This window comes from Berkeleyomyces rouxiae (genome assembly GCF_048999995.1).
Source record: "Berkeleyomyces rouxiae strain 22BRR77 chromosome Unknown BrBRR77_ptg000002l, whole genome shotgun sequence".
Lineage (NCBI taxonomy): Eukaryota > Fungi > Ascomycota > Sordariomycetes > Microascales > Ceratocystidaceae > Berkeleyomyces > Berkeleyomyces rouxiae.
Window position 1 is genome coordinate 505,257 of NW_027396492.1, and position 25,245 is coordinate 530,501.

The 25,245-nt window shown below is 49.9% G+C and overlaps 5 protein-coding genes across 5 annotated transcripts; 4 read left to right on the top strand and 1 right to left on the bottom strand.

Annotated features, from left to right (window-relative positions):
• Positions 1 to 1,601: 1,601 nt before the first annotated feature.
• BROUX77_001682 (uncharacterized protein) lies at positions 1,602 to 4,816 on the top strand (the record flags this gene model as incomplete). Its single annotated transcript, XM_073746138.1, has 2 exons — positions 1,602 to 1,673; positions 1,727 to 4,816. The coding sequence occupies 2 exons, from the start codon at positions 1,602 to 1,604 to the stop codon at positions 4,814 to 4,816; spliced, it is 3,162 nt and encodes a 1,053-aa protein (XP_073606764.1).
• Positions 4,817 to 6,926: 2,110 nt separating this feature from the next.
• Positions 6,927 to 12,585, top strand: BROUX77_001683 (uncharacterized protein; the record flags this gene model as incomplete). The annotated part of the gene is made up of 3 exons (XM_073746139.1): positions 6,927 to 7,448; positions 8,213 to 8,895; positions 9,336 to 12,585. The coding sequence occupies 3 exons, from the start codon at positions 6,927 to 6,929 to the stop codon at positions 12,583 to 12,585; spliced, it is 4,455 nt and encodes a 1,484-aa protein (XP_073606765.1).
• Positions 12,586 to 14,777: 2,192 nt separating this feature from the next.
• BROUX77_001684 (uncharacterized protein) lies at positions 14,778 to 16,460 on the top strand (the record flags this gene model as incomplete). The annotated part of the gene is made up of 1 exon (XM_073746140.1): positions 14,778 to 16,460. One exon carries the CDS (start codon positions 14,778 to 14,780, stop codon positions 16,458 to 16,460), a length of 1,683 nt encoding a protein of 560 aa, XP_073606766.1.
• Positions 16,461 to 19,966: 3,506 nt separating this feature from the next.
• BROUX77_001685 (uncharacterized protein) lies at positions 19,967 to 21,704 on the top strand (the record flags this gene model as incomplete). Its single annotated transcript, XM_073746141.1, has 3 exons — positions 19,967 to 20,083; positions 20,221 to 20,285; positions 20,363 to 21,704. The coding sequence occupies 3 exons, from the start codon at positions 19,967 to 19,969 to the stop codon at positions 21,702 to 21,704; spliced, it is 1,524 nt and encodes a 507-aa protein (XP_073606767.1).
• Positions 21,705 to 23,096: 1,392 nt separating this feature from the next.
• On the bottom strand, positions 23,097 to 24,377 carry BROUX77_001686 (uncharacterized protein; the record flags this gene model as incomplete). The annotated part of the gene is made up of 1 exon (XM_073746142.1): positions 23,097 to 24,377. One exon carries the CDS (start codon positions 24,375 to 24,377, stop codon positions 23,097 to 23,099), a length of 1,281 nt encoding a protein of 426 aa, XP_073606768.1.
• Positions 24,378 to 25,245: the final 868 nt, after the last annotated feature.

Here is a 25,245-nt window from a genome sequence, read left to right on the forward strand (position 1 = left end):
TTTATCTCAACACCCTCACGTCATCTGTATCTTATTTCTTATTCCCATTGAGTGCCTTGCAGCATATCCTACGGACCATTTCACGACTTCCCTTTCCTTCTCCATTGGCGACTTCAAGCATACCTAGCATGTCTGCATTTTTACAGCCTTTACACCTTACCCCACTGCTCCCATATCACGAAACCATTACGGATATTCTAAGAGCAACATATTTACACGACTACAACGAAGGCACGCACCGGCTTTTCTTTCTTTCCTTCCTGGGGAACCCTCGAATTACTCATGTGTACTTTGGCATTCTCGACTCTTAATGTCTACAATTTTATCAACTTCTTTCTCTTCTCTTGCCCAAAACCCTTGAATTTTGTCTTAGGTTTTCATCTTGGGTCTTCTTTTTCTTCCGTCTGCTTTGTTTTTCTTTTTCTAGAAACAAATACTTCTTGCGGTCACTTCTTGTTTCTTTTTCTTACTGCTACTACTACTACTATTACTATTACCTCGTCTCCAGAGACGGAAGGCGTTTACGGAGTTGCTTTTCTTGCTCTTTTTGCTTTTGGCTTCTGTTGAAAAAAAAAACCTGGAAGCTCATTTCTTTTCGTTCTCTCCACCTGCTGGTCCGATTTCCCCTTTGCTTCTGTCTAGGGACTCACGATTGCGTCGACCTAGGTGTTGAATAGTGTCTTGTTTTTTTTTAAAGAGGGGGTTGTTTTGCTCTTTTCGACTTGGGAGACTTGGAGTTATTTTCTACTTTTTTTTGGTTCTCAGTTTTCTTTTGGTCTGGACCTGGAAGCCAGTTGTGGGGAGCTGTGTTACTCCCAAGGGTTTGATTTTCATTCATCCTAGATATCATTCTGTGGCCATTGCTAGCTCGTAGTCATTCATTACCTTTTACAATGCAACCGTTGGTATTTATTATCTTTGTGTATTTCTTCTTGTAAAAAGGGTATTGTCTCTTGCTTGGTAGTGGTTGCTGTGGTGTATTCTTGGTATCCATATGCCTCGCAACATGAGTGCATATCAGATTGAAAGAAGATATCTTGAGTTGCACGAAATCATTTCCATACCCATTAGCATTAGTTAGTTAAAAGAGTGTCGGAGGTCTTGTGTCTCTGTACATCTTCATATATAAATTCCTAGAATCAAGTGAAGCTTCATGGACCCGCGATGTGTCTCTCTAAGGACTCAGATCTCTCGAAACGCACGAAATCTTTCAAAAAACTGACACTTTGAAAATGCCAAGGTCTTCTGTGTAACTAAAACTAGATGAGAGGTAAAAATTATTATTATTATTTCGTTTAACGTCGTAGTGGGGATGAGAGGTAAAAAGTGGGTCAGCTTAAATATCCAGACCAGAATTCCATCACGTGCTGATAACAAAAAAAAGAGAGCCATCGATAAGAGATCAACCAGACGACAAAGGATATGTTGGTATGTTGGTACTACATCACAAATCGTTGCCACTCACGACTCATGTTGCTGGCTCTCTTTCTATCGCGGCGCTCTGATTTTGCACACTGTTTCCATTAATTCGGATTTTTCTGGAAGCGCAAAGTGATCTTCTCCCTGAAGTTTGAATACAACACAAGGAAGCAACCAGAGCTATGCAAAGAACCCTGACTACGCCGTCAAGGCAATGTCTGCGATTATCACAGACAGCTGCTGGTCAGAGTCTGGTAAGTCCTTGTCTTTCAACTGGTGGCCAACCCAGTCCCTAACAATGGCGCAGAATTTTCACGCTGTTCGCCATGTTAACGTCAATCAAGTTGCGCTGAACGGCGTGGCCCTTGTCGCCCGGCGCGGGTACAAAATGGAAGCCCGAGCTGCTCTTGTTCCCACATATGACGACATCACCAAGTCAAAGACCTACCAGGAGCTTTTGCAGTGGGACCGCGAAAACCCGCAGGAAAATGTAAAGATTCGCGAGTGTTCTGCCATTGTCCCCGGAGAAATGCCAAACCACTTGGCCAAGTCACAACCATCGTCAGCATGGCGGGATCTGCGTGAGGCTACGCTGGACAGCGATGCCGCTGTAGCGGGTGCTGATTCAAACGAGACATTCGAGGAGTCCAGTAGCCTGGCAGTAGGTATGCAATGCAAGGTTGGCACCCTGGTGGAAATCAGGTCCCAGGACTCGCGGATCCCGTTGATGGCCATTGTGGTCCAAACGCAACGCGGGAAGCACTATCTATACAGCAGTACAGGCCAGCTGCTCTACAAGTCCGTTTTAAAACCGGGCTTTTTCGTGCCCGACTTTATTCAACCGGAAGACCTAGAGTTACTACGCAAATATATCCCGGGTCCTGACGCCGATCCTAAGACGATCGATGACCACCAACCCCTGCGTACGGATTGCGCTAAACTCTTGAATGCCATGCGGGCCTTTTTGGAGAAGTCGGCTTCGCAATTCCAACTCAACATCAGCGCCATTATCACAGCCCATGAGCATATTGCCGACCAAGAACACCATACTTATGTCAGCATTACAGAGCTGGCAGAGAATGTCTTTTCAAAATCCCACGGCGAAAGATACGAGAAGTCTCGCCGCGCAGCCAAGTTTGAAGGGGCAGAGAAGCCAACGATGCGCCGTGGCATAACCCCGGACATGAAGAGAGACTTCACAACGCCCGCAGCCCTGTATGCGGTGCATCGCTGCATTATGGAACACCACGTGCAGGCATTCTCAATGACCAGCATCGCCGACTCAGAAGGCCGTTTTCTGTACGAAGTCATTCCCCTTTCCTGGGCGCGAGACATCGCCTTCACTGAACAACAGGTTCGCAGCACCATGGAGGGTGCTGGCTGGCCGCTGGTCAATACTTTGCCATTTGATAATAATCAGCAACTCCAAGACTTTTTGAAGCGGGCGCGGAACTACATCAAAATCAGTCGCGAGTCCCGCCCATGGACTGAGACTGGAACTATAGGCCCTATCCTCAACAAGCCTGATATGCCGCCACCAATGCACCTGGCGTGGAAAAAGAGTGACCTTCGCTTCCTGCGCTTCATTGAAATCTGGTCCTGCTACGATCAATTCCCAGCCGGAGAGCGTCTCCACTCCATTGGCTCACAACTGCTGCGGCTGACAGAAATGTACACCGAGGCAGACCTTCTGTCCAACTCGCTTGGCTGGACGTTCCTACAGGAAGTGCGACAAGTTGTGCCCTGGGATATCCAGGCACGCTACGTGCACCGCTTCCCGGGGATGCAAACGCTCAAGACGCGCGAAGGCCTGGCTAGCAGCGTGGGCAACGACGGTATGAGCGAGACACATGCAACTGGATACGAGCGCATTCTCGAGCCTAGTAGTGAAAGCTCGATGCGCAATGATATTGCCGCTGGCCACCGCCGCTCGTGGAAGGGGGCAAATGTGTTTGCTATCGACGAGGAGTCGACAACGCTGCTTGATGATGCCATTTCTCTAGAGCGCATCCCGGATAAACCAAATGAGTCATGGATCCATGTCCATGTCGCCGACCTTGCGGCCTTCCTTATTCCTAACTCGCCGCTGGGTCGCTGGGTTGAGACCATGCCGCAAAACATGTACCTTCCGGGCAATCTAGAGAACATGTTCCCGCATGATTTCGTTAAAGACGTCATCATGCCCAGATTTTCGCTTGAAAAGGACCGCCCCTGTCTGACCTTCAGTGCCCGCGTCAACAGCGAGGGTCATATTCTTGCTACCAAAATTGAACCTGGTGTTCTTTCAGATGTTGTCTGCATTAAGGGCTCAGAAGCCTCCAAGGCAATTCCCGAGAATAAACGCCATAGAATGGCCGAGGGACAGTCCTTTGTAGTCGGCGAGCTCCCAGATGATGTCGCCTTTGACCGTGGAATGACCTCATTTGAAGAATTGAGTCAGGAGCAAAAGGACGATCTTGCTAGACTTCAAGAACTTGGTGAAGCGCTGCGCAAAGAGCGCGTGGCTAATCTTGGCTTCCCAGGTCACATCAGCAAGCCGCAAGTATACGTGGCTGCACCCAAAAATTCCGACCACCAAAAGGACCCATACATTCGTATTTCCTATTCTGAAGGTGGTCTTTCGGGCGATGTGGTCTCGTCACACATGCAACTTGCCGGTCAAATAGCCGCCAAGTGGTGTGCTGAACGTGGTGTTCCAGCTCCGTTCCGCACCCAGCCCCAAGCTGAGGAACGCAAGGCCCAACTTGAGGAGCTATGGAAAAAGGCATTCCCAAATTGTGACTCACTCCTAGACAAGAGCAACAACACCCAAGCCTCCAGAGATGCATTCAACAATCTTATTGCGGAAGCAGGCCCCGTCGAGCTCTCAGTCATTCCCGGTCCCCTTTTCGCCATGGGTATTGACATGTACGCCAAAGCCACGTCGCCCCTACGTCGCTACGCTGATCTGCTGCTTCACTGGCAGATCCACTCTGTGCTCGCCCAAGAGCGCGACGCTCAAGATTCCGAGACGCCTCTCAAGCCAGCTTTTTCCGCTCCGGTGCTCGAGAGGAAGCTACAGGCCATCCGCAACCGCGAGCGCATCGCGCGTCGGCTCGAGGGTGTCTCGGGCTCCCGCCAGTGGATTCTGCAGGCGCTGGCGCGCGCGTGGAAATTTGGCCAGGCGGAGCTGCCGGCTACGTTCCGGTTCACTGTGGAAGAAGTAATGGCTCGATCGGCGATTGGATCTTTGAATTGGTTTGACCAGAGAGCTGTTGCTACTGTGGAGTCGTTTGATGATGTCCCTGAGAGACTCATAAACTTGCAAAAAGGTGATGTCTTTGAAGTCGAGCTTTCTGATGTCAATGTTCATGGCAAACGCATCACAGTGAAGATTCTCAAAAAGCTAGAAGAGTAAACTGGCGTCTATGGGCGATGAACCCAAGAAGTTCTGTTTTTGTACGATTATTGTAATAGTATTATTGTGATAGAGAAAAGCTGTCTGTCTAGCATTTACCAGTCAACTGTTCAAAAACCGAAGAGAAGTTTAGCATTTGAGATGAAAGTGATAGATTAGGGTCAAGGGTTAGAATGACACTTGTAGAAATGAAATGTGCGTAATTACCCCTTTCCCTTGTGCCCTGGACTGGTTCAGGTACAGAAATAACTTCCGACTAACCGTCAAGCCCGAATCGGCAAGTCTTTTTTTGTCAAATTCCACGTGATGGTCGGGATTGCCTTAACTTGACTTATCTGTGAGGCAAATAACCAGGCCGAGTTGCATGGCTAGACGATTGACTTGACTGGGAGGGAATGGCACAACAGAAGAAGCCAAGAAACATCGGATGCATTGCAAGACATTAATAATCCAAGCACTTTGCCGCTTTGTTCAATGGCACAGCCAATGGGGGGGATGTTCCCTATGAGCTTTTGTTGTATGCTGAAAACCAAATAATTAGGTGTAAGGGCGCTTATACATGTGCGTATAGATGCAAAACATGGTTGTAGAAGAGAAGTTGAGACTAGACGCGGCATGGAAAAGATCCAAGGCGTGCATATATGCAGCAGCCCGTGGATGGGATGGAGGTATTGCTTTTGGCATCATCGACCAGGCATTAATCGTGTGAGTCCATTTTCACACAATGTAACACTAAGCCTCCAAATGTCAACATACACGTACAGATTTATTCCTACGTGTCCATGACACGTCTATTGATGTGTTGTATCGGAGAAGAAGATTTGGGACTTCGGCCTTACAACTTCATAGAAAGGGGTTATCTAAAGATGACAGGAATAATCAAGGGACTGTAACGAGTGAGTGATTGAGGTATTGGATAAGACAAAGGTTTACAGAGCCCCTGAAATAGTCGACTAATATCTTGTACAAAATCAAAGGTAGGGTTAGGGTACATGTGAATCCCAAAAGCACATTTGATTTAGATCTGGTCCCCTGGAAATACCCTTTCCTTACTGGGGGAGTTGCTGGATGTGTAGCTATTCACAATCGCAGCAAAAGAAAAAACCAGGTGTCACAAAGAAAAATCTTCTGCTTGTAATTATCACGACATGAGATACGTGTATTCTTGCAAAGTCTCTTTTATCGCTTCGTTTCTGGCGTTGAACCGAGCTTTGGCTCCCGTCGTGGTTGTCCCGTGGAACGGCTAGAAGCACGCGCCAACAACATTCGCATTGCTTCTCGGCTTCTTCGTCTTGTGCTTCTTTCTCGAATTAGGCCCAGCCACCCCCTGTTCTGCTTGGGCTGTTCCTGGATGGCTCAATGGGCAGCCAAGTTGGCCCCTGTTGGGCTGCTTTTGTCCCCTTCATGGTACCCCCAGAACAGGCCCCGCCACCCCTTTTCGCCCTGTATGCTGGAAGCCTGGGAGGCTGACTCGAGTTTAGCGTGGTGGGTTAGAGTGCGGAGCCCCAGAGAGGTTGGACACAGGGCTTTGACCTTTGCTTCACGACCTCTTGAGCCTTCGAAGATGTTCTTTTTTCGTCTTTTTCTTTGCCACCTGCTGATCAGTCTACTGTCAACTAGCTACACACAGAGTCTTGAGCCATCTTGCTGCTTGTAACCGGCGCTTGTATGGTTTGCTATTCCTGTTCCTGTTCCCGGGCCTGCTATTGTCTTGCTACCACGGCTCTTTTGTTCTCTTTGCTCCCCCTTGACGCGGCCACTGAATCAAAATTTCTCTCATCTCGGCCTTGATCTGGGCCTTGGTTGGTTCACCTTGACGCTCAGCGTTCTTCGCCTGATCCTCATTTGCTGTAGCCCGTTTAGTTGCTGGCCATTTACAGCAGCCCTGGATTTGGTGCGGTCAATCAAATTAAGCGACATCAGCGAAGCAGTCTAGCCACAACACAACAAGGAAAACAATTTGCCGTGTTATTTTTTTTTTCTTTCGCTAGCAGTATCTTCCTCTCGCCCATCTCTGCTCGTTTTTTTCTGCGCGGCCAAAAAGAAATCCGCTGGCTGTCCTGCCTTTGCCTTGCCTTGCACGCATTGGACTTTTATTAAGATGTCTAAAATGAATGAGAATCTGGATTTGACTACGTCCACGGGCTCGGTTGTCCCCGTGGTTGCAACTACAGCCTTAACGGAAGGTATCCATAGTCAGAGTCCCGGCGCTGTTGCTGCCGAGTCAAAACCTGGTGCTGTTCCAACTACTGCCGCAGTCGCTACTACTGCTACGCCATCACCGGCTCCTGCCCAACAGTTTGAACAGTTTGAAGACGATGATGTTAGTGACCACATCTATGGCCGCTTTTCGTTTCAGTCGATGCCAGACTCGGACTCGGGCCCAGACATCTCATATTTAGACCATCTTATGCCGGACCTCGAACCGCACACAGGCGCAGTCTCTGCATCTGGGCAAGCCCCGGACCACACTGCTACTACCAAAGGAAACCCTCAATTTTCTGATCCTATTGTTTCTCTTCCGCCTGCTTTGTCGTCTTCAGGAGCCGCCAATGAGATTCCTCTGCCAGATGAAGAACAAGAACGGCGCCCGTTTGGCCTTCTCTCCTCAAATCCGCCATCGCTGCAACAGGTAAGTCGACCTCGCTGCCATTTTGCACTACACTATTCCCGTCACGTCTCATCCTTATTCTGCTCGTGCCCTCTTCACCCCTCCCCTTCTCTCTCAACCCCAGCTTGTCCTCATCTTGGGATCCTGCTCGCCGTCACATTTCTCCAATCATCCGGCCTACCTGTATGCTTGTATTTGTACAAATGCCCGTATCAGGCGACGGGGAACCTTTCTCTCCATTGCCTCGTTAGGTCTGCCACTTCTAGACCCTGTGATCTGGCTAGCATTTCGTCTTCCTTTTTGCTCCTAGCCTCTTCTTTGCCTTGATTGCCATATTATATCTGTTTCTTGCCCTGCCTTGCTTCAAGGTTCTCATTTACCGCCTTCTGTATAATACGTCTCATCTCTTTGCTCCTATCCTATCCTGTCTCACCCGATCCAGCCTTCTACACCAATTCTACCCTGAACTGTGATCTACCCGCATCGCTCTCTTTTTTTGATATTTCCACTTTGTCTCTTTGCTTGCATTGCCACCACCTTCACCAACACTCCCACCATTGCCACTTACACAGCATCACCACTATTTGCTTTGCCGCACACACATAAACGCCCGTGTTTCACTTCATTCACTCTGCACGCCCTCTAGCTGGCCATCCACTCCTTGAGCAGAAATATCCATCTTTCCACACCACAATCGCCCGCTACTCCCGCTATTGCTCGTCAAACAATACGTCGTACATAATATAGGCTCAGTCTAACCGCCACCACCTTGTGCATTGCTTTAGGTTGTACCAGTTGCCGCTTCTGAACCTGCGGAGAATTCTATTGTTGAGGAGACTTTAAGCCGCCGGTCCTCTCACTCTTTAAACTACTCAAAATACTTGGACTTGGACTCCGAGGACGAGACTGAGGACGAGATTTACCCTGTCAAGTCTCAAGATATCCTCAAGAAAGAGGGAGGAGACAAAATATTTGACGAACAGCGCCAGGAGAAAGATACAGTACAACCTACTGTCACTCCTCCTACTCAGACCGCGGCTTCATCGCCAACTCTGTCCGCCACGTCTACAACGGAGCTCGATTCCCCTTTGCGTGGTCTCGACAACCAGGACCAATCCTCAAGTTCTAAAAATCTACAGCGGGTTTCCCTATCTAGTCTGGCATCACCCATTACGCAGCTTCAAAGTCCAATTACTAGTCCCATTAAGAGAAAGCCTCTTTCAGCTGCTGCTTCCGCTCTCGCTACCCGCTTCTCAAACCCTCCCGAACGTAAATCTCTCGACAAAGGGATTGATTTGATCAGCCTCCAGGCTACTCCCGCTACGTTTTTTCAACCCCAGTCTTTGGATCAGTCTTTGGACTCTTTGGATAACTTTCCACTGCCACCGAGTGCTAGAAGTAGCCGAGAAGAAGCTCCTGGTAGCTATTCAGAAGAGCATCTTGGTGAAAGTCAAGTTCCATCTCAAAAGTACGTCCTCCATTTAAAGTTTATGTCGTGACCCCTAGCCCCCTGCCTTGAGAATTCCTTTTTTCCCTTTACTTCTTCTTATTCATCTGGTCTTTCATACTTCCGTATTTCACGTCATCATTCAGACAAGTTTGGCTAGAGCGAGCTAGTTCGAGTTCAGACTCGGATTCCTCCTCCCCATAGGTTCGCCTCTTTGGCCTCAATGGACCGGGGTGGTGCGCTTTGACATCTTTACTGCCCTGGTTGTGCCTTCTGGATGGATTCACTCATTTCACATATGAGTAGTCTAGACTGAGTCTATTCTGGATGTCTTTGATAACCATCTTCCACTTGATTCTGACCCTGTCCTCATCGCTTTCTTTCCCTATCACTTGTCTTTTATACTTCTGTTTTCATTCTTCACATTTTGGCCCAAGCTTCTAACCGTCTCGTTTCTATAGATCGAGATCGTCTCTTCAAAACCCTGTTGACACAGCCGATCCAAACGCGCAGACAGTCACGGCGTTGGCTTCCACTCATTCTCGAAACACTAGCGTCTCATATTCTGCAGGTCAAGAACAGGGTGCAGACAAAACCCGGCAGGCCCAAGAAGAAGTAGAAGAAGCGAGCCTTGGCCTCTACCACAACGGAGCAGGCTACCACGAAGAAACACTGCCACAGGCGCAATACGAGCCGCAAGGTCTTTACCTTCATTTTCCATCTTCCTCTCAGTCTTCCTTCCCTTACGAATCTATTTCTCATCCTTCTTCCAAGTCCTACAACGACTTTGCCTACGAAGAGGAGCGCGATTCCCGACTGGCGCTGAACTATCATCACATTGACACAATTGATGAAGTTACTGAGCCCGAAACTTCTCCTAAGTATCGTGACTCGTTCCAGTCGTCGGTTTATAGTCTCCCAAACGCCGATAATACCATTCTAGACGATCCTGAGCCCGAGTCTAGAAAGCTTGGCCCCGCATTTGAAGTCTTACAATCGAAGTCACCTTTACGTCCGACGTCTGTAGCCTCGCACCTTTCCGCGTACTCTGCGTCGTCGCCGCCCTTGCCTCCGAAGCCAGGAAATCAAAGATTATCACTCGAGACTCCACCAGTACCTCCTCCGAAGCCGGGCAAGACCTCGGCCAAAGCCGCCACAATTACGTCCAACGCCGGCCCTAGATTTTCCTCCCCCGTATTGCCGTTACATCCAACGGCTGAGCTGAACAAGCCCTTACCTAAATCACCAAACATCCCCAACTTAGATCAAGGGGAGCTATTTGTCTGGACTCCAGGTGCTGATTCACCTACGAACAGCGCCTTCTCGTCCATTCCTTCCCCCGTATCTCCTCAACGCACATTCTCTACCGATGATACAGCGACTGCTGCAGCAGAGTCGGCCTCCTACACCACACCTAAAAACGTCCCTTCTCATGTCTTGGCAAACAAAGACGCAATTGAATATCTTGAAGATTTACAAACCCCACCCACGGCGAAGGCGCTAGCTACATCCTCAAAAGCCACTTCAGGACCCACATCTGAGCACGATATTAGCGAAATGGAAGATGAACTCAAGGCCATCAGCGCGGAATTGGCTGCGTCCATCCGGCGCGAAATGGACCTTGAAGATCTCGTAGACAGATTACAGTCCGAGGTCACCAACTCAGCGCAGAGCTCCAACAAGCGCACCAGTGATTACTTTTCCGATTCTGGTTATAGTTCAACAAAGTTCAGTGAATATGACCAAAGCCGCGAGGAGATTGATAGAATCCAGCGAAAGGCTGACCAGGAGAAGGCCCGCATCCGACTGGAACTCACAACCAAGGTTCAAGATGAGCGCGACAAGCGCCACCTCTTGGAACAGCAGATTCAAGAGCTTTCGGCCAAGGCGATACGTGCCAACGAGAGTACACAGTCATCTGCCGCCGATAACAGCCGACTAAAAGAACTCGAGAGCCAATGTGAAAGCCTACGCAAGCGTCTATCCGAAGAACGCGAAATGAAGGACAACTTTGAGCATCTCTTGACAGCATTGAAGGGTGAGCTTGAGGTCACATCCAACGAACGTGACAACCTCCGTGATGAAGTTGTGCCCGAGCTCAAGGCCCGTGTTGAGGGCCTCGAGACCCAAAATTCGGAGATGTCGACCTTGTCCTATGAAACGGCTAAGATTCAACAGGAGCTCAAAGCCTTACGTGATGAAAATGACAACCTCCGGAATAACAAGTTTGAGGCCGAAATGAAGACTCGTGTTACTTCGTTGACTCGCTCCAGCTCTGTGGCTTCCTCGTCGTTTAAGTTACAGAAGGCACCAATCGGACTCAGTCGGTCAAACACAGTCAAGGGATCCGAAAAGTCTTCTTCTCTGGAATCGAAAGATGTACTTCTCGAGCGTTTAAAGGATGTTGAGGCTCAGCGCGACGCCCTTCACAGCGCACTCAAGTCACTATTAGAACGCCAAGAAGTGCAGAACCGTGAGAGTGAAAAGAAGATTCGGTCTTTGGAAACTCTGCAGTCACGTCTGCTTGAAGGATCACCAAGAAAGGCAGGATACGAAAAGGAAATTGAAAATCTTAAGCTTGAAATTACCGTTCTTCGCCGCCGTGCTGAGGAAGCTGTTGAACAAAAGTGGCGTGTTGAGAATGGTCTTCGCGGCTTGAAAACGGATTTGGATCGCGCCGAGGCGGAAATTTCCTCGCTCAAGACACTCCTGGAGGCAAACGACATCCTTATTCCTCCTGCTTTCAACCTCGCATCCTCAGCGAGCATGACTATCCCTGAGTCAAACAGCATGGTGTCTTCCGAGAGTTTGAACAAGGCGCTGACAGACGTGAAGGCGGCGTACGAAGAGTCTCTCATTCGCATTTGGTCCTTGGAGGCTGCTAGCAGTGATGAGAAGACTGTTGCTGCTATTCAGCGGCTCGAGACTGCTCTGGTTAACATGACTGCTGACCGTGATGTCGCCAAGATGGAAGCGGCCAGCCTTCGTGTTCAGGCTATGAATGCTTCTGCCAGCCAGGCTGAGCACATCAAGAGTGAACAAGTTCTGTCTGACCAACTTCAATCGTCAGCCAAGCGGATTGAATCGCTGGCCGCACAGGTGCATGAGCAGTTGTCTCTCAACTCGGACCTACGCCAGCGCCTGCTCGAGGCTGTTTCTCGCGGCGAAGCTGACCGTCAAGCCAATGTCATGTGGGTGAACCAACTACAAGAGAAACTTCGCGTGATGGAAGACCAGCTCAACGCAGCCCAGACGGCAACAGACGAGCGCATCGCCACGTACGAAGAAGAAATAAACTCGCTCCGGATGGCGCAGAACTCACAGCTCCAGCGCATTGGCTCTCCGGCCAGCGCGGGCGGCATGCGCTCTCCCGGCCTCCGGTCACCCTTCCTCATGGCAGCGGGCGACCGAATTGCGTCGCCGCTGACGTCACCCATGTTCCCTCGCTCGCCGCGGTCGCCGCGTATGATGAACAGCAAGTCCTTTGAGGACGAGGCCGAGCGCGCGCGCCTGCGCAACAAGGTCCAGGAGCTCGAGAAAGCGCTTTCAGAGGCTGAGACAGAGATGCAGAACATTGTTGGCAAGATTTCCGAGGCACAGATCCAGGTGCTCATGTTGCAAGAGGAGCGCGACGCGGCGCTGCGCGAGACGAAAAAGGTCCAGCGCGCGCTGGAGGCAGAGATGGCGCAAGCCAAGAGCTTGGCCACTTAAATTGTATGTAATGCTTCCTGTACGCACGGTATGGATGGGCGCTGGTGACTTGGTGGGTTTGTTATTTACTGGGTTAATGGGCGATGGCGTTTTGGCGGCAATCTTGAGCGGGATCAGTTACAGGGCCGTTGATACACGGACACGGATGGCATTCTGGGTCTTGGCCTGATATCACGGGGTGCATTTCGATTTGGTTATTTTGTTTTGGCTGGTGCTCTAGTAAGGCTTCAGTATGTGTTCATGTATGTATGTATGTACATAGCAAGGCCAGGCGTGCCGCAATGTCTGGACGATTATTGCCAGGATATATATATTTTTCTAATAACTATCTAGTTGACCCACACCTCATGAAGCTGTTTCACAAGACTGGGCGACACATGCAGAAATGAACATGGCGCGCGAACAAACGTATGCAATTCCAAGCCTGGATAAGCATCACGAAAGATGCGCGCGCCAGTGGTGCTAGCAAGACAAACAGGGCCCCCGGCAGAGGATTAAGACGTGAAACCCAGAGTGGAGCAGCGGCGAGCCTTGAAAGGAAATAGAGACAGAAAGAAAGAAAGACGCATGCATATGCTAGCTAAGCAAATGAAGACAAGAGTGACTAGGAGGAGTTGGGGGTTTGGGCTTTGGGCCCTGGGCCTTGCTAGTAGGCGAGGTCGGCCAAGCGCTGCGGCACAGTGGCTCGGGTGGCTGGTTTTTGTGTTGTTTTTGGAGGTAGTCAGTCAAGTGATGTAATTCCGAAGCTCATGATTCTGCTGGCAAAAGAGGAAAAGCAAAAACTAGTGGTGGCGTAGGTAGTTGTCTACGTGCAATATCGGCGTCTTTTTTTTTTTTTTTTTTAATGTTGCAATGTCGAGTAGCCAGCTCTACGGTATGGTGGCTTTTCTCTAGTTAACCAACTATACTTGGCTTTCCCGCCTGTCGGGCCACGTTTCCCGCCTTGACGCTCTCTACATAGATCACCAGCAGCCAATCTGCCCTTAATATTAACCTAGTTTGGATTTCGTCACAGGCCGGCTCGGCTCATCCTCCTCTCTACTCAAGACAGACGACAAAGCTTCGCACACAGACTGTTGAGCCTTGAAGGAGCTATGAGGACAGGCGAAGCTTAGACGCGGCTGGGCTTGTTGGCGTAATATGGATATAGAGTACAGCTGTGAATCTGAGGCGGCCGTCCGTGTAAGTGGCGGCGTCTACAGACTATAGACTTGTATACGAGCCGGTCGGGAGATCTGCCACTCCATGTCATGCGGTTCGTGATTAGAACATTAGATTAGAAAAGAAGACAACAAAAAACGCCGATTTGTCGTAGCAGTGGCTTTATTTTGTTTCTCGTGTCCTCTGCTATCGCAGTCCTTCTTCTTCTTCATTCTTCTACGCAAGCTTCTATTGCATGAAACCTAGGCTAGAGTCTTCCAAAAATAGAACACTTCCATCTCTCGGTCCCAGGCGCCCGAAGAGTTGGGGGGGGGGGGGGGGGGGGGGCCTGAGACCTCGGCAAGCAGGCGACAATAATTAAGCATCCCTTAGCATTGCTCCTCGACTAACATTCTGATACAAGCGGCGATGTATGTACATACATTGTGGGTAGTGGGACAGACAGAACTAGAACTAGGCAGAGTGTAGACGGAGGGTTGTTGGTAAACGCCATGTCACCCTGCACCTATATTTGTATGCGCGGGTACGAGTGGCTTCACGTTCTGCCGCCACACCAGCAACTCTGGCGGAGAGTATATTTGGAAGCAGAATCCTCGCCAGCGTCAAGAGAATTTCTGATCTGGTTCTTTTTTCTTCGTGCTTACTTCTTTTCGATCTTTTCTTTTGTTTCTTCAGTGATTCATCACGCTGCATTGTTTCCGTCTCGCTTGCTTCAACCCACGGTCCCTTCTTCCGGATTGTCATTCACTCTCTTGACTCTACTTGCATATTCATGTTGCTATATTTTATTTCCGCATCTTGCATCTCGCATCTAACCTCCGTCACTCATTGAACGACGACAAGATACTGCTGGTATCTACTTTGCCGCCATCCCCTCTGCATAATCAACATCATCTCATCAGCATTAGCACAGCTACAAACACTTATACCATTAGCATCATTATCAGCAATAACAACAACTACTACTAGCATTATTATAACAACGACACTACTACTACTTGTTCAACTGCCTGGCACTGCACTCACCCAAGATGCGTGGGATTATCTTCCTCGCCGCGCTCTCCTCACTCCAGTTCGCAGTCGCTTCGCCCTTGGCCCGAAGTAACGACCATGCCCCCGCAGTCCGCCCTGGTGGCCCGAAGGTTGTCCCCGTCGTAGAGACCAGGCCCAACCCCCAGACTGAGCATGAGCGCGCCAAGCCCATCGCAGCTCGCGCCTCCCGCAAGAAGGGCAGCAGCAAGGACACTGGAAGCGACTCGCCCGCGCCCAGCAAGACCACCAACAAGGACAAGAACACCGGCGACGACACATCAACGCCGAGCAAGAGCAAAACCCCGTCCTCTAGCAAGGCTGCCGACGACGATGACACCAAGAGCAAGGCCCCCAAGGCCACAGACAGCTCCAAAGACGGTTCCAGCATCGGCGGTTTGGTCCCCGTCCCGGCCGGTACCAAGGCAACTGGTGGCTCGGGCTCAAGCGGCAAGCGCTTCAAGTTTCCCAAGCTGCCTTGGCCGCGCAAGAAGAAGGAGACCACGATCAAGATCAAACTCCGTATCAAGGGTCCTCGCATGCGCTTCCCCAAACCAAAGTCCAACAGCACGGCTCCCGCCAACAACGCTTCCTGCCCTATTGATGTACTGGCGCCCCAGACCTGGAACCGTCTGCAGTTGGACACATGGCTAAATGACTGGGTCAAGGCCAACGTCACCGCAAAAGAAACCAACAACGTGCAGGAGCTGGCCACCACCTTTGGCGCCCCCAACTTTGGCTGCGGCGTTGACCAGTTCTGCGACGCCGGCCAGCCCTGCGCCCCCGTGAAGACACCTGAGTGGTATGCGCTCCTGGCCACACAGAACCTCAACACCTACATGAATGCTGTGCTCCAAGGCTCTGAGGTTGCCAATAATATCCTGAACGAGATCCTGCCCGCCATGGTCACCGATCTCTACCCCCAGGGCGACACGAGCACTGTCCTCACACAAGACCTTTACACGCTGTACAACACTGTTCTGAGTGCCATTTATTTCATTACGCCGCCCACTACCCAGACTTCTACTGAGCAGCCGGGCACCGCCGAGAACCAGACCGCTATCACCAACACCCAGTTTGTTCTTGAGGCCCTGCAGCCCACCATTCCCGAGGGCGAGACCACCGCCTGGACCAACCTCACCACCCACCTGCCTGTCGTCATGGAGGACTACATGGACCAGATCTCCATGACACTCCAGGACATCATTGACAAGCCCATCGATGAGGTTGACGGCGGTCTGGCGGCCGTTCTCAAGGGCGGCGCGTTCCTGGGTACCGCGCAAGACTTCACGCAAGAGGAGCTCAGCAGCGCTACCGGGCCTTCGATGCAGGTCTACGCCGCCGCGCTCATGCTGCGCAGCCAGGGCTTCCAGCTATCTGTCGCCAACCAAACCAGCAACAACGCAGGCTCGTGCAAGGACAAGGATGTTGCCATTGGCTCGTCATCTGTGTGCGTTGACAACGGACCTCAGGATTGGACCATGAGCACTCTCGTCGACAAGAACTTCTACCCCCAGAACGGCATCATGGACGTCTTGGTGTCCAAGTATGGACTGACGCGCGAGCAGATCACGCACGAGGCGCTTGCCTGCGACCCGAATGCCGACTACTTCGGCGGAATGTTGCCGCTGGACCCCAAGACCCAGTGCTTGTTTGTGCTACCAGCCATGGGCATCAACATTTGAGGGCCATCCGTCTATAACCATGTCAGTGTGAGATATCATCCACTGACCCTAACCCTTCTCTGTCGATATTTTTTGTCTCAGCTACAAGCTTGCTCGACTACTTTACCTTGTGTTTGCGTTGGATGTGTTCGTCATATTCTATCTCGATTATTTTCTTTCTTTTCTAGTCACTGGCTTTTTTTGTGTAGTACTTTTTTCCCTTTTTTATTTTACATAGTTACCCTCAATGGCTTTATTTAATGTGAATCCTCTTCTACATTTGCCGACTGGTGAAAATGGATACAAGAGCATGGTGTTATTCTAGATCTTTTTGTGGCGCATAGCGGAATGCAGCCAGAACGTGAAAGTATTTCCATAATTGTAGACAAGGCGGGCCAGGGCACAGCATGACAGGGTGAGATTGGACCATGCATGGCAGGACCGGCAATGTCAGGAAAAGGCCACAGGTAAGATCGTCTGTCCATGGTGCATAACAAGGCACAAGGCTAAAGTATGTGGATTGTTTGTTTCATGGAAGCGGCTCTTTGGCTACTGAATTGTTGTGCTTGGGATCAAGAGACCTTTTGATCGCTAGGTTTCGCTGTAGGAGGCTCTGCTTGCCAAAGGACTCACCTGTCTTGCACCTTTGCATCAAAAGACTTTCGCCAAGCCGGGATGTTCAACCTCATAAGACAACACTGCTAGTTAGTTAGCCCTTTTCTACCGTCTACCTGTAGTTTCATTAGATGGATGAGAGACTCCAGATCCTGAGTCTAAACTTTCGGTTCAAAGTTCTACCAAAGGAAGCCATTGTGTGTTCCTTAGCAGAGGGAGACCAGGAAAACCGGCCCATTGTAACCTTATGCGACTCCCCCACTCCCTTGAAACTTCGCATGAACGAGGTACCAGCAGCCTGAACCTTCACGTTTCCATAGTTAGTTGCATTTCTTTGTTTCCTTGTTCCTTTTCCGTTTTCCAAGTTTACTTTGTAGCGATTCTGAGGACGTCGTAGTAGTACTTGTACTCAGTTAGTTTTAACTAATACAAACTGGGCAGCCCACTCTCAATATCATCATCGTCTTCCCTTCAACCCACATGAAGGAAAGTATCAAAGCTGTGGCAGCAAATACATATAACTACCCGATTGACCATCCGTATAGTTACAAGTAGTAACTGCTACTTGTCATACAATGTAGTATATCACGGATGTTTGAATTGAGGGGGACGGATGAATTGGCTGCAAAAGGTGGTAGCGAACAAGGGGATGGGTCCGACCGAAAGTATGGGTGGGCGAATGGGAATACACATCCATGGGGCTTTGTGAGAGATGACATATATGTGTGATTGATTGACCCTGGGTCCTCTGTCCGGACAGATGGTACTCGGCCTGGAGGCTCTGAGACACACAAATGGACGCTGGCTCTAAAGTTCCCGTCAAGACAATCCTGTAATAGCGGCTCTGCAATGGAGAGGGTTGTAGGTTCTGGAAATACGCATGAGCGCATACATGCACTGCACATACAAAATGATATTATGCATGCAGGCGAGTAGCCAGTGGCGGTGGGGCAGTATTCACACAAAGCCGGGGGGGGTTAGAGCGGCCATTTTGCTCAAACAAGACGACGACCCTTTGAAGATAAAGTGTATGACCAACGATACAAGTGAGAGTGAATCCGTCTATCGTTGTAAGTAACTAATGTTTAGGGAAACAAGGCCTTAGGAGGCAGCCGCCCTAATTTGGTCCGATCGGTTAACTTGGACTTCACATCTCTATAAAACGTAAGACAAGCCAAGCACGCTGTTTATTCCCTTATCATACGTCAATAGGGCCCTCGTAGTTTGAATCGCAAGGGATTACATTGTAATAGTTGTGTAGTTACTTTGATGCTTGTACATACATAACTACAGCAAGATGGACAGGCCGGGGGTCTCAAACAGGCAAAAATGCAGGTGAAGTCAGATGAGACACATGGCAACTGCCTTACAAGTAGAGACTCGGTGTCATGGGTTTGACTCGAGGGAGGGCTTGCAGAAAGGGCAATTGCGCGCTGGCGATCGGCACCGCTACCTACAAGTGTGTACATGTGTACACCCATACATCCATCCATATACACACTTGCACGTTATAAGACCGATCGATGATAGCGCCCTTAGCCTGTCAGCCGCTTATCACACCATGCCGTCACTAGGCTTATCTCAGGGCACAAGTAGCTTGACTCGCAGCCACCCAGAGTGTTGTCACTTTCTGCCAAACTTATGTACTAGATGAGGCAATTGCGCCCGTTGTTTGCTCTCGAGTCTCTTTTCACCGCGAGCAGTTTCCCTCTTTCACATCTAAACGGCTGAGCGCCCGCAAGTGTACCCATACATCACACCAAACCGGGGGTAACTGCCAGAAGTCGAGTCCACGCTTCCCTTTTTTCGCTCCCGCCCAGAAAAAAAAGTCTTCACCTTATTGCGCCCGCTCCCTCTGACCTTTTTCTTCTTTTCCACTTCTCCCTCTTTGCTCTTTATTTTTGGCCGGTTGCTCTTCAGCATCACCACCAGCCGCATATATTTATCTCAGGCATTTCCCGCCCATTCTTTGGCACGTTTATTTTTGCGTCTCCCGACACAGCTTTGCTACCCGTTTTGTTCCTGGCCCGCCGCGTAGCGTCCTGTGCGGCTCTTCTTCCGTCTCTCGTCGCGTGCCTTGTCGCTTCTCCATAAACCGAGCCTCAACCCCGAGCGCAGTTCCCCGCCCGGCCCTGATCGCTCGATCATCGTCGTGCGCTGTGATTCGCTGCTATTCAACGCCGGCCCCCCCCTCTCCCCATCGCTTCCGCCCATTGACTCCAGTGCACCTGCAGAAGCCTGGATCCTAAGGTGAGCCCTGGCCAACCCTGCCCATAGCCTCCATGCAGCTCCCAAATTATCCTTGAGTACAGAAAAAAGGCTGGCCATCGCTTGTCTGGAAAATGCCGGTGGTTTTCCGTTTTTCAGGCAGCCCAGCCGTCGCAGAAGTTGCACCAGACAGACATATAACCGTGGGATGTAGCAGAGGCTCTCTCTCTTATCGCAACCTGGAATTGCTGGCCCCTCCCCCGTAACTTTGCATGCATATTGAATGTGGCCTGTTTTCTAGGCTTGTTTTCTCGCTTCCCCTCGACCTTGTTTCGGCTCTCATTGTTCCCTTATCTCGACGCTACATTGACGTTTCCTTTTCCCTTGCCAAGTGTGACCTCGCTAACACCACCATTCGTTTTTTTCCTCGGCGCACACAGCTCTCCGACTATATCTCTTAATACGGGCCGTCTGCCCTTTTTTATCTCTCGTGCACTCTCGTGCTTCTTTAGTCTGAATCTGACTTGTCCTCTCGTTTAAACCCGACTACTAGCTTTGCGCATCTCTGGCTAAGCCGCTTTTGCGACGACGTACTACTCCCCCAACTCCGAGTTCCAGCATCTTGATAAGAACGACCCTGCTGCACACAACCACATTTATCCTGCTTTCGCCTTGAGGCAGCCTTCGCCTTGCCGCTTTGCGCCATGTCGTCCTCAAATTCCAATCTCGAAAATCTTGATTATGTTGTAAAAGTGCCTTACAATGGCACCAAGGCGATAGGAGCCGATCCGCTCCTCTACAATGTCAACCTCTGGTATGAGGTATGTTTGCTACAGGCCTCATTTTGCGGCTGATATTCCCTGCGCGGGTCTTTACTGCGTCATCTGGACGCTAGATATGGTCGCGCAAAGTTGGCGCTACGGTGCTCCCTTTCAGAAACTAATCTCGCTCTCCATAGTCTGGCGACATTGGCTGGATGATCACAGCTACGGCTCTCGTACTGCTCATGATTCCAGGTGTTGGGTATGTAGACCCTTGTCCCCAATCCTCAACGAGATGGAGCGCAAGCATGCTAACTCGAGCACTCCCATTCCCACCAGCTTCTTCTACTCTGGTCTTGCCCGGCGCAAGTCGGCGCTTTCGCTCATCTGGCTTGCCATCATGTCAACGGCCGTTTCTAGCTTTCAATGGTTCTTCTGGGGCTATTCACTGACGTTTTCGCATACCGCCGGATCCTTTATTGGCGACCTCAAGAACTTTGGCTTCCGTCACGTCAGCGCGCATCCGTCTGTAGGCTCTGACCGCATTCCCGATTTGCTCTTCGCCATTTACCAGGGCATGTTCTCCGCCATCACCGTCGCCTTGGCCACTGGCGCGGTAGCTGAGCGTGGTCGCATGCTGCCCTGCGTCATTTTTATGTTCATCTGGGCCACTATTGTCTACGACCCCATCGCCTGCTGGACATGGAACCCATCCGGGTGGTCCAACAAGATGGGTGGCCTGGATTTCGCTGGTGGCACGCCTGTCCATATCGCCTCGGGCAGCGCCGCCCTGGCATACTCCATGGTGCTCGGCAAGCGCCGTGGCCACGGTACACACGAGCTCAACTACCGCCCGCACAACGTCACACACATCGTCATTGGCACCGTCTTCCTGTGGGTCGGCTGGTTTGGCTTCAATGCTGGCTCTGCACTGGCCGCTAATATGCGTGCTATTCTCGCTGCAACGGTTACAAATCTGGCTGCCTGTGTTGGTGGCATTACTTGGTGTCTCCTGGATTACCGCCTGGAGCGCAAGTGGTCAACCGTTGGTTTTTGCTCTGGAGTTGTCGCTGGCCTGGTATCTATCACTCCCGGCTCTGGTTTCGTGCCTGTCTGGTCGTCTGTCATCTTTGGCGTCCTGGGCGCTGGCTTCGCTAACTACGGTACTAAGCTCAAATTCCTTTTGGGTATTGATGACGCCTTGGATATTTTCGCCGTGCACGGTATTGGAGGTCTCGTTGGAAATATCCTGACTGCATTCTTTGCTGCCGACTACGTCGCTGCGCTGGACGGTGTAAGCTCGATTGACGGCGGCTGGCTCAACCAACACTGGATCCAGCTGGCTTACCAGCTGGCTGACTCTTTCAGCGGTGGATGCTACTCGTTTACCTTGACCTGCATCATCCTGTTCGTCATGAACATGATTCCTGGTCTCAGCCTACGCGCTACTGAAGAGGCCGAGATTCTCGGTATCGATGACTCCGAGATTGGCGAGTTCGCATACGACTACGTGGAGTTGACCCGCGAGGTTCTCAATGACGTTGACCATGAGGCTGCTAGCCGATACTCAGCCGAGGGCATCAACTTCCAGGGCAATGGCTATGAGAAGGCCACCAACATGAACAACAACTCGATTCCTCTGATGGAGACCATGGTGGAGGCAGGTGGTCGCCGCGTGTAAAAGCGACCAATGGAGTTACGTAGGCAGGCAACTTGGATACACTTGCTTTTTGATGCCTTGTCAAGATACTTGGTACGCCAACACTTTTTGCTTTACCTCTTTACTTCTTGGCACTCACTCCTTTTTGACGATGCCATGCTTGATCACGGAATACCACGGAACGGATTTATTGGCTGGTGTTTTTGTTGATATCTTCTTCTGTCTTGTATTATTTCAATTTAAATAGTTCAGTATATATAATTATTATTCAGCCTCTCTATCATCAAAGTAGTCATGTGAAGCTGGGTGGTAGCTGGAGATTCCAATTTTGCAGTGGTCTTGTGAGTTAAATGAGGCGGCTTATTTATTAGAGTTTGTGAGCTGGAGACAGCAGACCGACCAGGATAGCAAAGATAGCACATAGGTTGTTGATGAGATGTTCAATTGTCCTTTCCATCGGGCCATAGACTTGGAATCCACTTGTCAACATATTATCGACAAGAAAGAAGAAAGCGTTTTGCTAAGAACGTGTTCATGATCAGTTAGTTCTGTTGATTGCTACGCGTGACAACCCTGGCATCGTCAAGATTAGGGTCTAACCCATGACTAGATCTGAGCAGTCAGGACGAACTTAAAGCCCGTGTAACAATAAACTCAACACGGCGGACAACATCATGTATTCGGTAATCGAGCCCAGGAAATCTGCCTTTGGCGGCGTGGAAGTTTACCAAACTCGATCGCAACATGAACGACTACGGCGGAAAAACAAGCAAGTCTCACAGGAGACTAGGTTCCAAACGGTGTAATATAATTGACTGGATATCAATTCCTCGTCGGAGATTAAAGAAATTCGCATTTAGAAGTATGAAATAGATAGGTCCCTTGATATCAACCAAAGTTTCGCTAGAATGATCATCGCTTGCAATGCTATCTGCGTTCCGATAGTGTTGAATAGACCCTATCCAGGAGTAATCTTGATTATCAACTTGACTGGTTATTGGCGCTTGCGAAGCAAGTGACATATTAAGTTGTGTTTTTGGGAAAATGACTGCAGAAAAAAGCTTGAGAAAAAGTGGGGATGATCAGTCACGTGATTTACCAGCACTGTGTTGCCTACCGCTTTCTAAGCCCTGCTTGGCTCCCCCACGCTTCTAATAGGCATTTTCTTTAAGTTGCTCAAATGCGTGGTTCAGGCGGAGAGTTGGCGAAAATGCGGGCCGAAGACGGTGACTTACACACATACACACAGGGTGCTCAGGTTTCGGCATGATAGATGGTTCCAGTGTTTCTGGGTTGTTGAAATTAAGGGTTAATTGATATGGAATTTTACACTGCTCTCAGGCGCCACTATTTAGCACCGGTGCATTAGAGGCCAGGGGCTAGGAACTTATTTTACAATATTCACCCACGAGTTTACAGCTCTGTCATAGGCTTTTTTGCCCAACCAATCTTGGGGCTGACTGGGTCAAAAACGACAAAGGCAGACTTGAAAGCTATGGTTCCAAGAATATTGAAGCCAAGGCCTTCCGAAGGCTGTAGTGCACCATAGCAGAGATGCGGCTCGTCCTCAAGTACAGAGTGTTTCATGTAATCTCCAGGGACCGCGATCTGGACGCCACCAATCTCAAAGGTGAATTCGGGAATTGTACCATCGCATGGAAAGACATATCCAGCGTGCTTGTCGCTGTACTCGGAGCCAGGAATCTGCTTGTAGTACGCAGTGTTGTATTGCACCGGCAGCATAACCATAGGACTAACCGTGTCAGCAATTACATACTCCGTTCCGTCGTTTGAAGGTGTAGTGTCGCTGGTGAGACCTCCAATGGTGAAGTTCCAGAGGCCCTTGTCATTGAGGACATCGGCATATCCAATGTCCCCGGTGTATTTCTTGTTGTCTATGACACCGAAATCAAGCGCTCCAATGCAGAATTGTATCATGTCGACCGTAAAAATCTTTTCGTCAAGCTTTTCCATCACGCTGTCGAAAAAGTTAAGTTGGCGTTGAGGTTTAACCGGGTTGCGGGAGCTGAATGCCATGCCCAAAATACCAGACACATCGTCATGGTAATCAAACTTGGAAATAGTGTCTACTACCTGGATGGCTTGTTTCTCAGATGTGAGCACACGGTATATTGAGTCGAACGTCACATCGTCCTGGTATACGGCTCCAGATGCTTTATTGCCAGCCAGATCCCTAGCGCTCCAGGAGTACCCTTCCATTTTCATGGCAGTGTGTGACCTGTCAGGAGTGTAGCCCTTCTGTCGATGAGACCAACCAGTCTTCTTGGAAAGTAGCCAAACTCCGGCTGATGTTGTGTCAAAGATGAGCTTAAAGCTCCCATCATAGGTACCAATTGTAGCCCAGACCAAAAACACGTCGTCGGAATCGCTCCATAGTGACGTATAGTATTTCGTACGCTTTTCCAAGCGACTTACAGCGGCCTCGAGGTTGTCAGGCATCTGAGCATCGAATCTTCGGTAGATACTGGCGAGGGCCTTTGGTCCACTGGAGCCGGATTGTGTATCGCGAGTCTGCTTTACAGACCATTCTTCACCAGTAGTCGCAATTGAAGTAACTGGAACATGGAGGGGAGTAGTAAGATCGCCCTCAGATGGACTGGAAGCAGGGAGGGCCAACGTGTTGTGGAATAGAGCCAGAGCTGCAATCACGGCAGAGGAAACAGATGGAGACATGATGGGTTGGTAAACGAAGAGACCAAGGCGAAGTTGAAAAAGATGAGTAGATAATAAGGCGGATGGGACGAGGTTGTAGTTATTTATGCTCAATTGAAGACGGGCCATGATTTAATTCACCGGCTCGATATGGCTTTCCATATGTAGTTATTACAACTATGACGCTACACATAATTTACGCAAGAGCCGAAGGCTCGGATGAGCAATGAGGCTTTCTCGGGCTCGTTTTAAGTCATATATGTGTGGATATCTTCATATAGGCGGCACCATAACCAAGAAATTAGTACGCACAAGCCATACGCATGACCTGTCGTCGTTAAACTGCTCCTGCCGCCAACGAAGCTAAAGTCTGCCGTGGTCGGGCTTATTGTTGATACTTGGTTTGGCTTGCTAGTGGAAGCGTGTCTTTTTTTCTGCTCTTTTAACTTTCAGTCATATGCGCCTGTATCCACACTCAGTACTTGATAAAAAGCAGCTCTTGAATCCAAACATTACGACTTCAATTGCTTCCTAGATCTCTCTGCATGTGTTAGTGGCACGTTAAGCGTGGACTTATTGAAGCTTTGATGCTAGGAAAAGGCAAATGTCTCTGCACAATATAGCTATAGAGACTAGGGTGCCCAGGAAGAGGGAAGTTCAAGTCATCACGGTACTACAAACGCATTGAATGCACGGCCTTTTCTCTCCACCATGAAAACGGTGTCCCCGTAGGGACACCCATTCATGTATGATCGAACGGAGGGCTAAACAAGAAAAATCTTGACATACATAGTTTGTTGTGATGATCCCAGCATAGTCAGACGCATAAATCGTGCCCAGTCGCAGAGCTCACAGGGCGGCCCCCTGTCAAATTATCACTGTGGAAGTG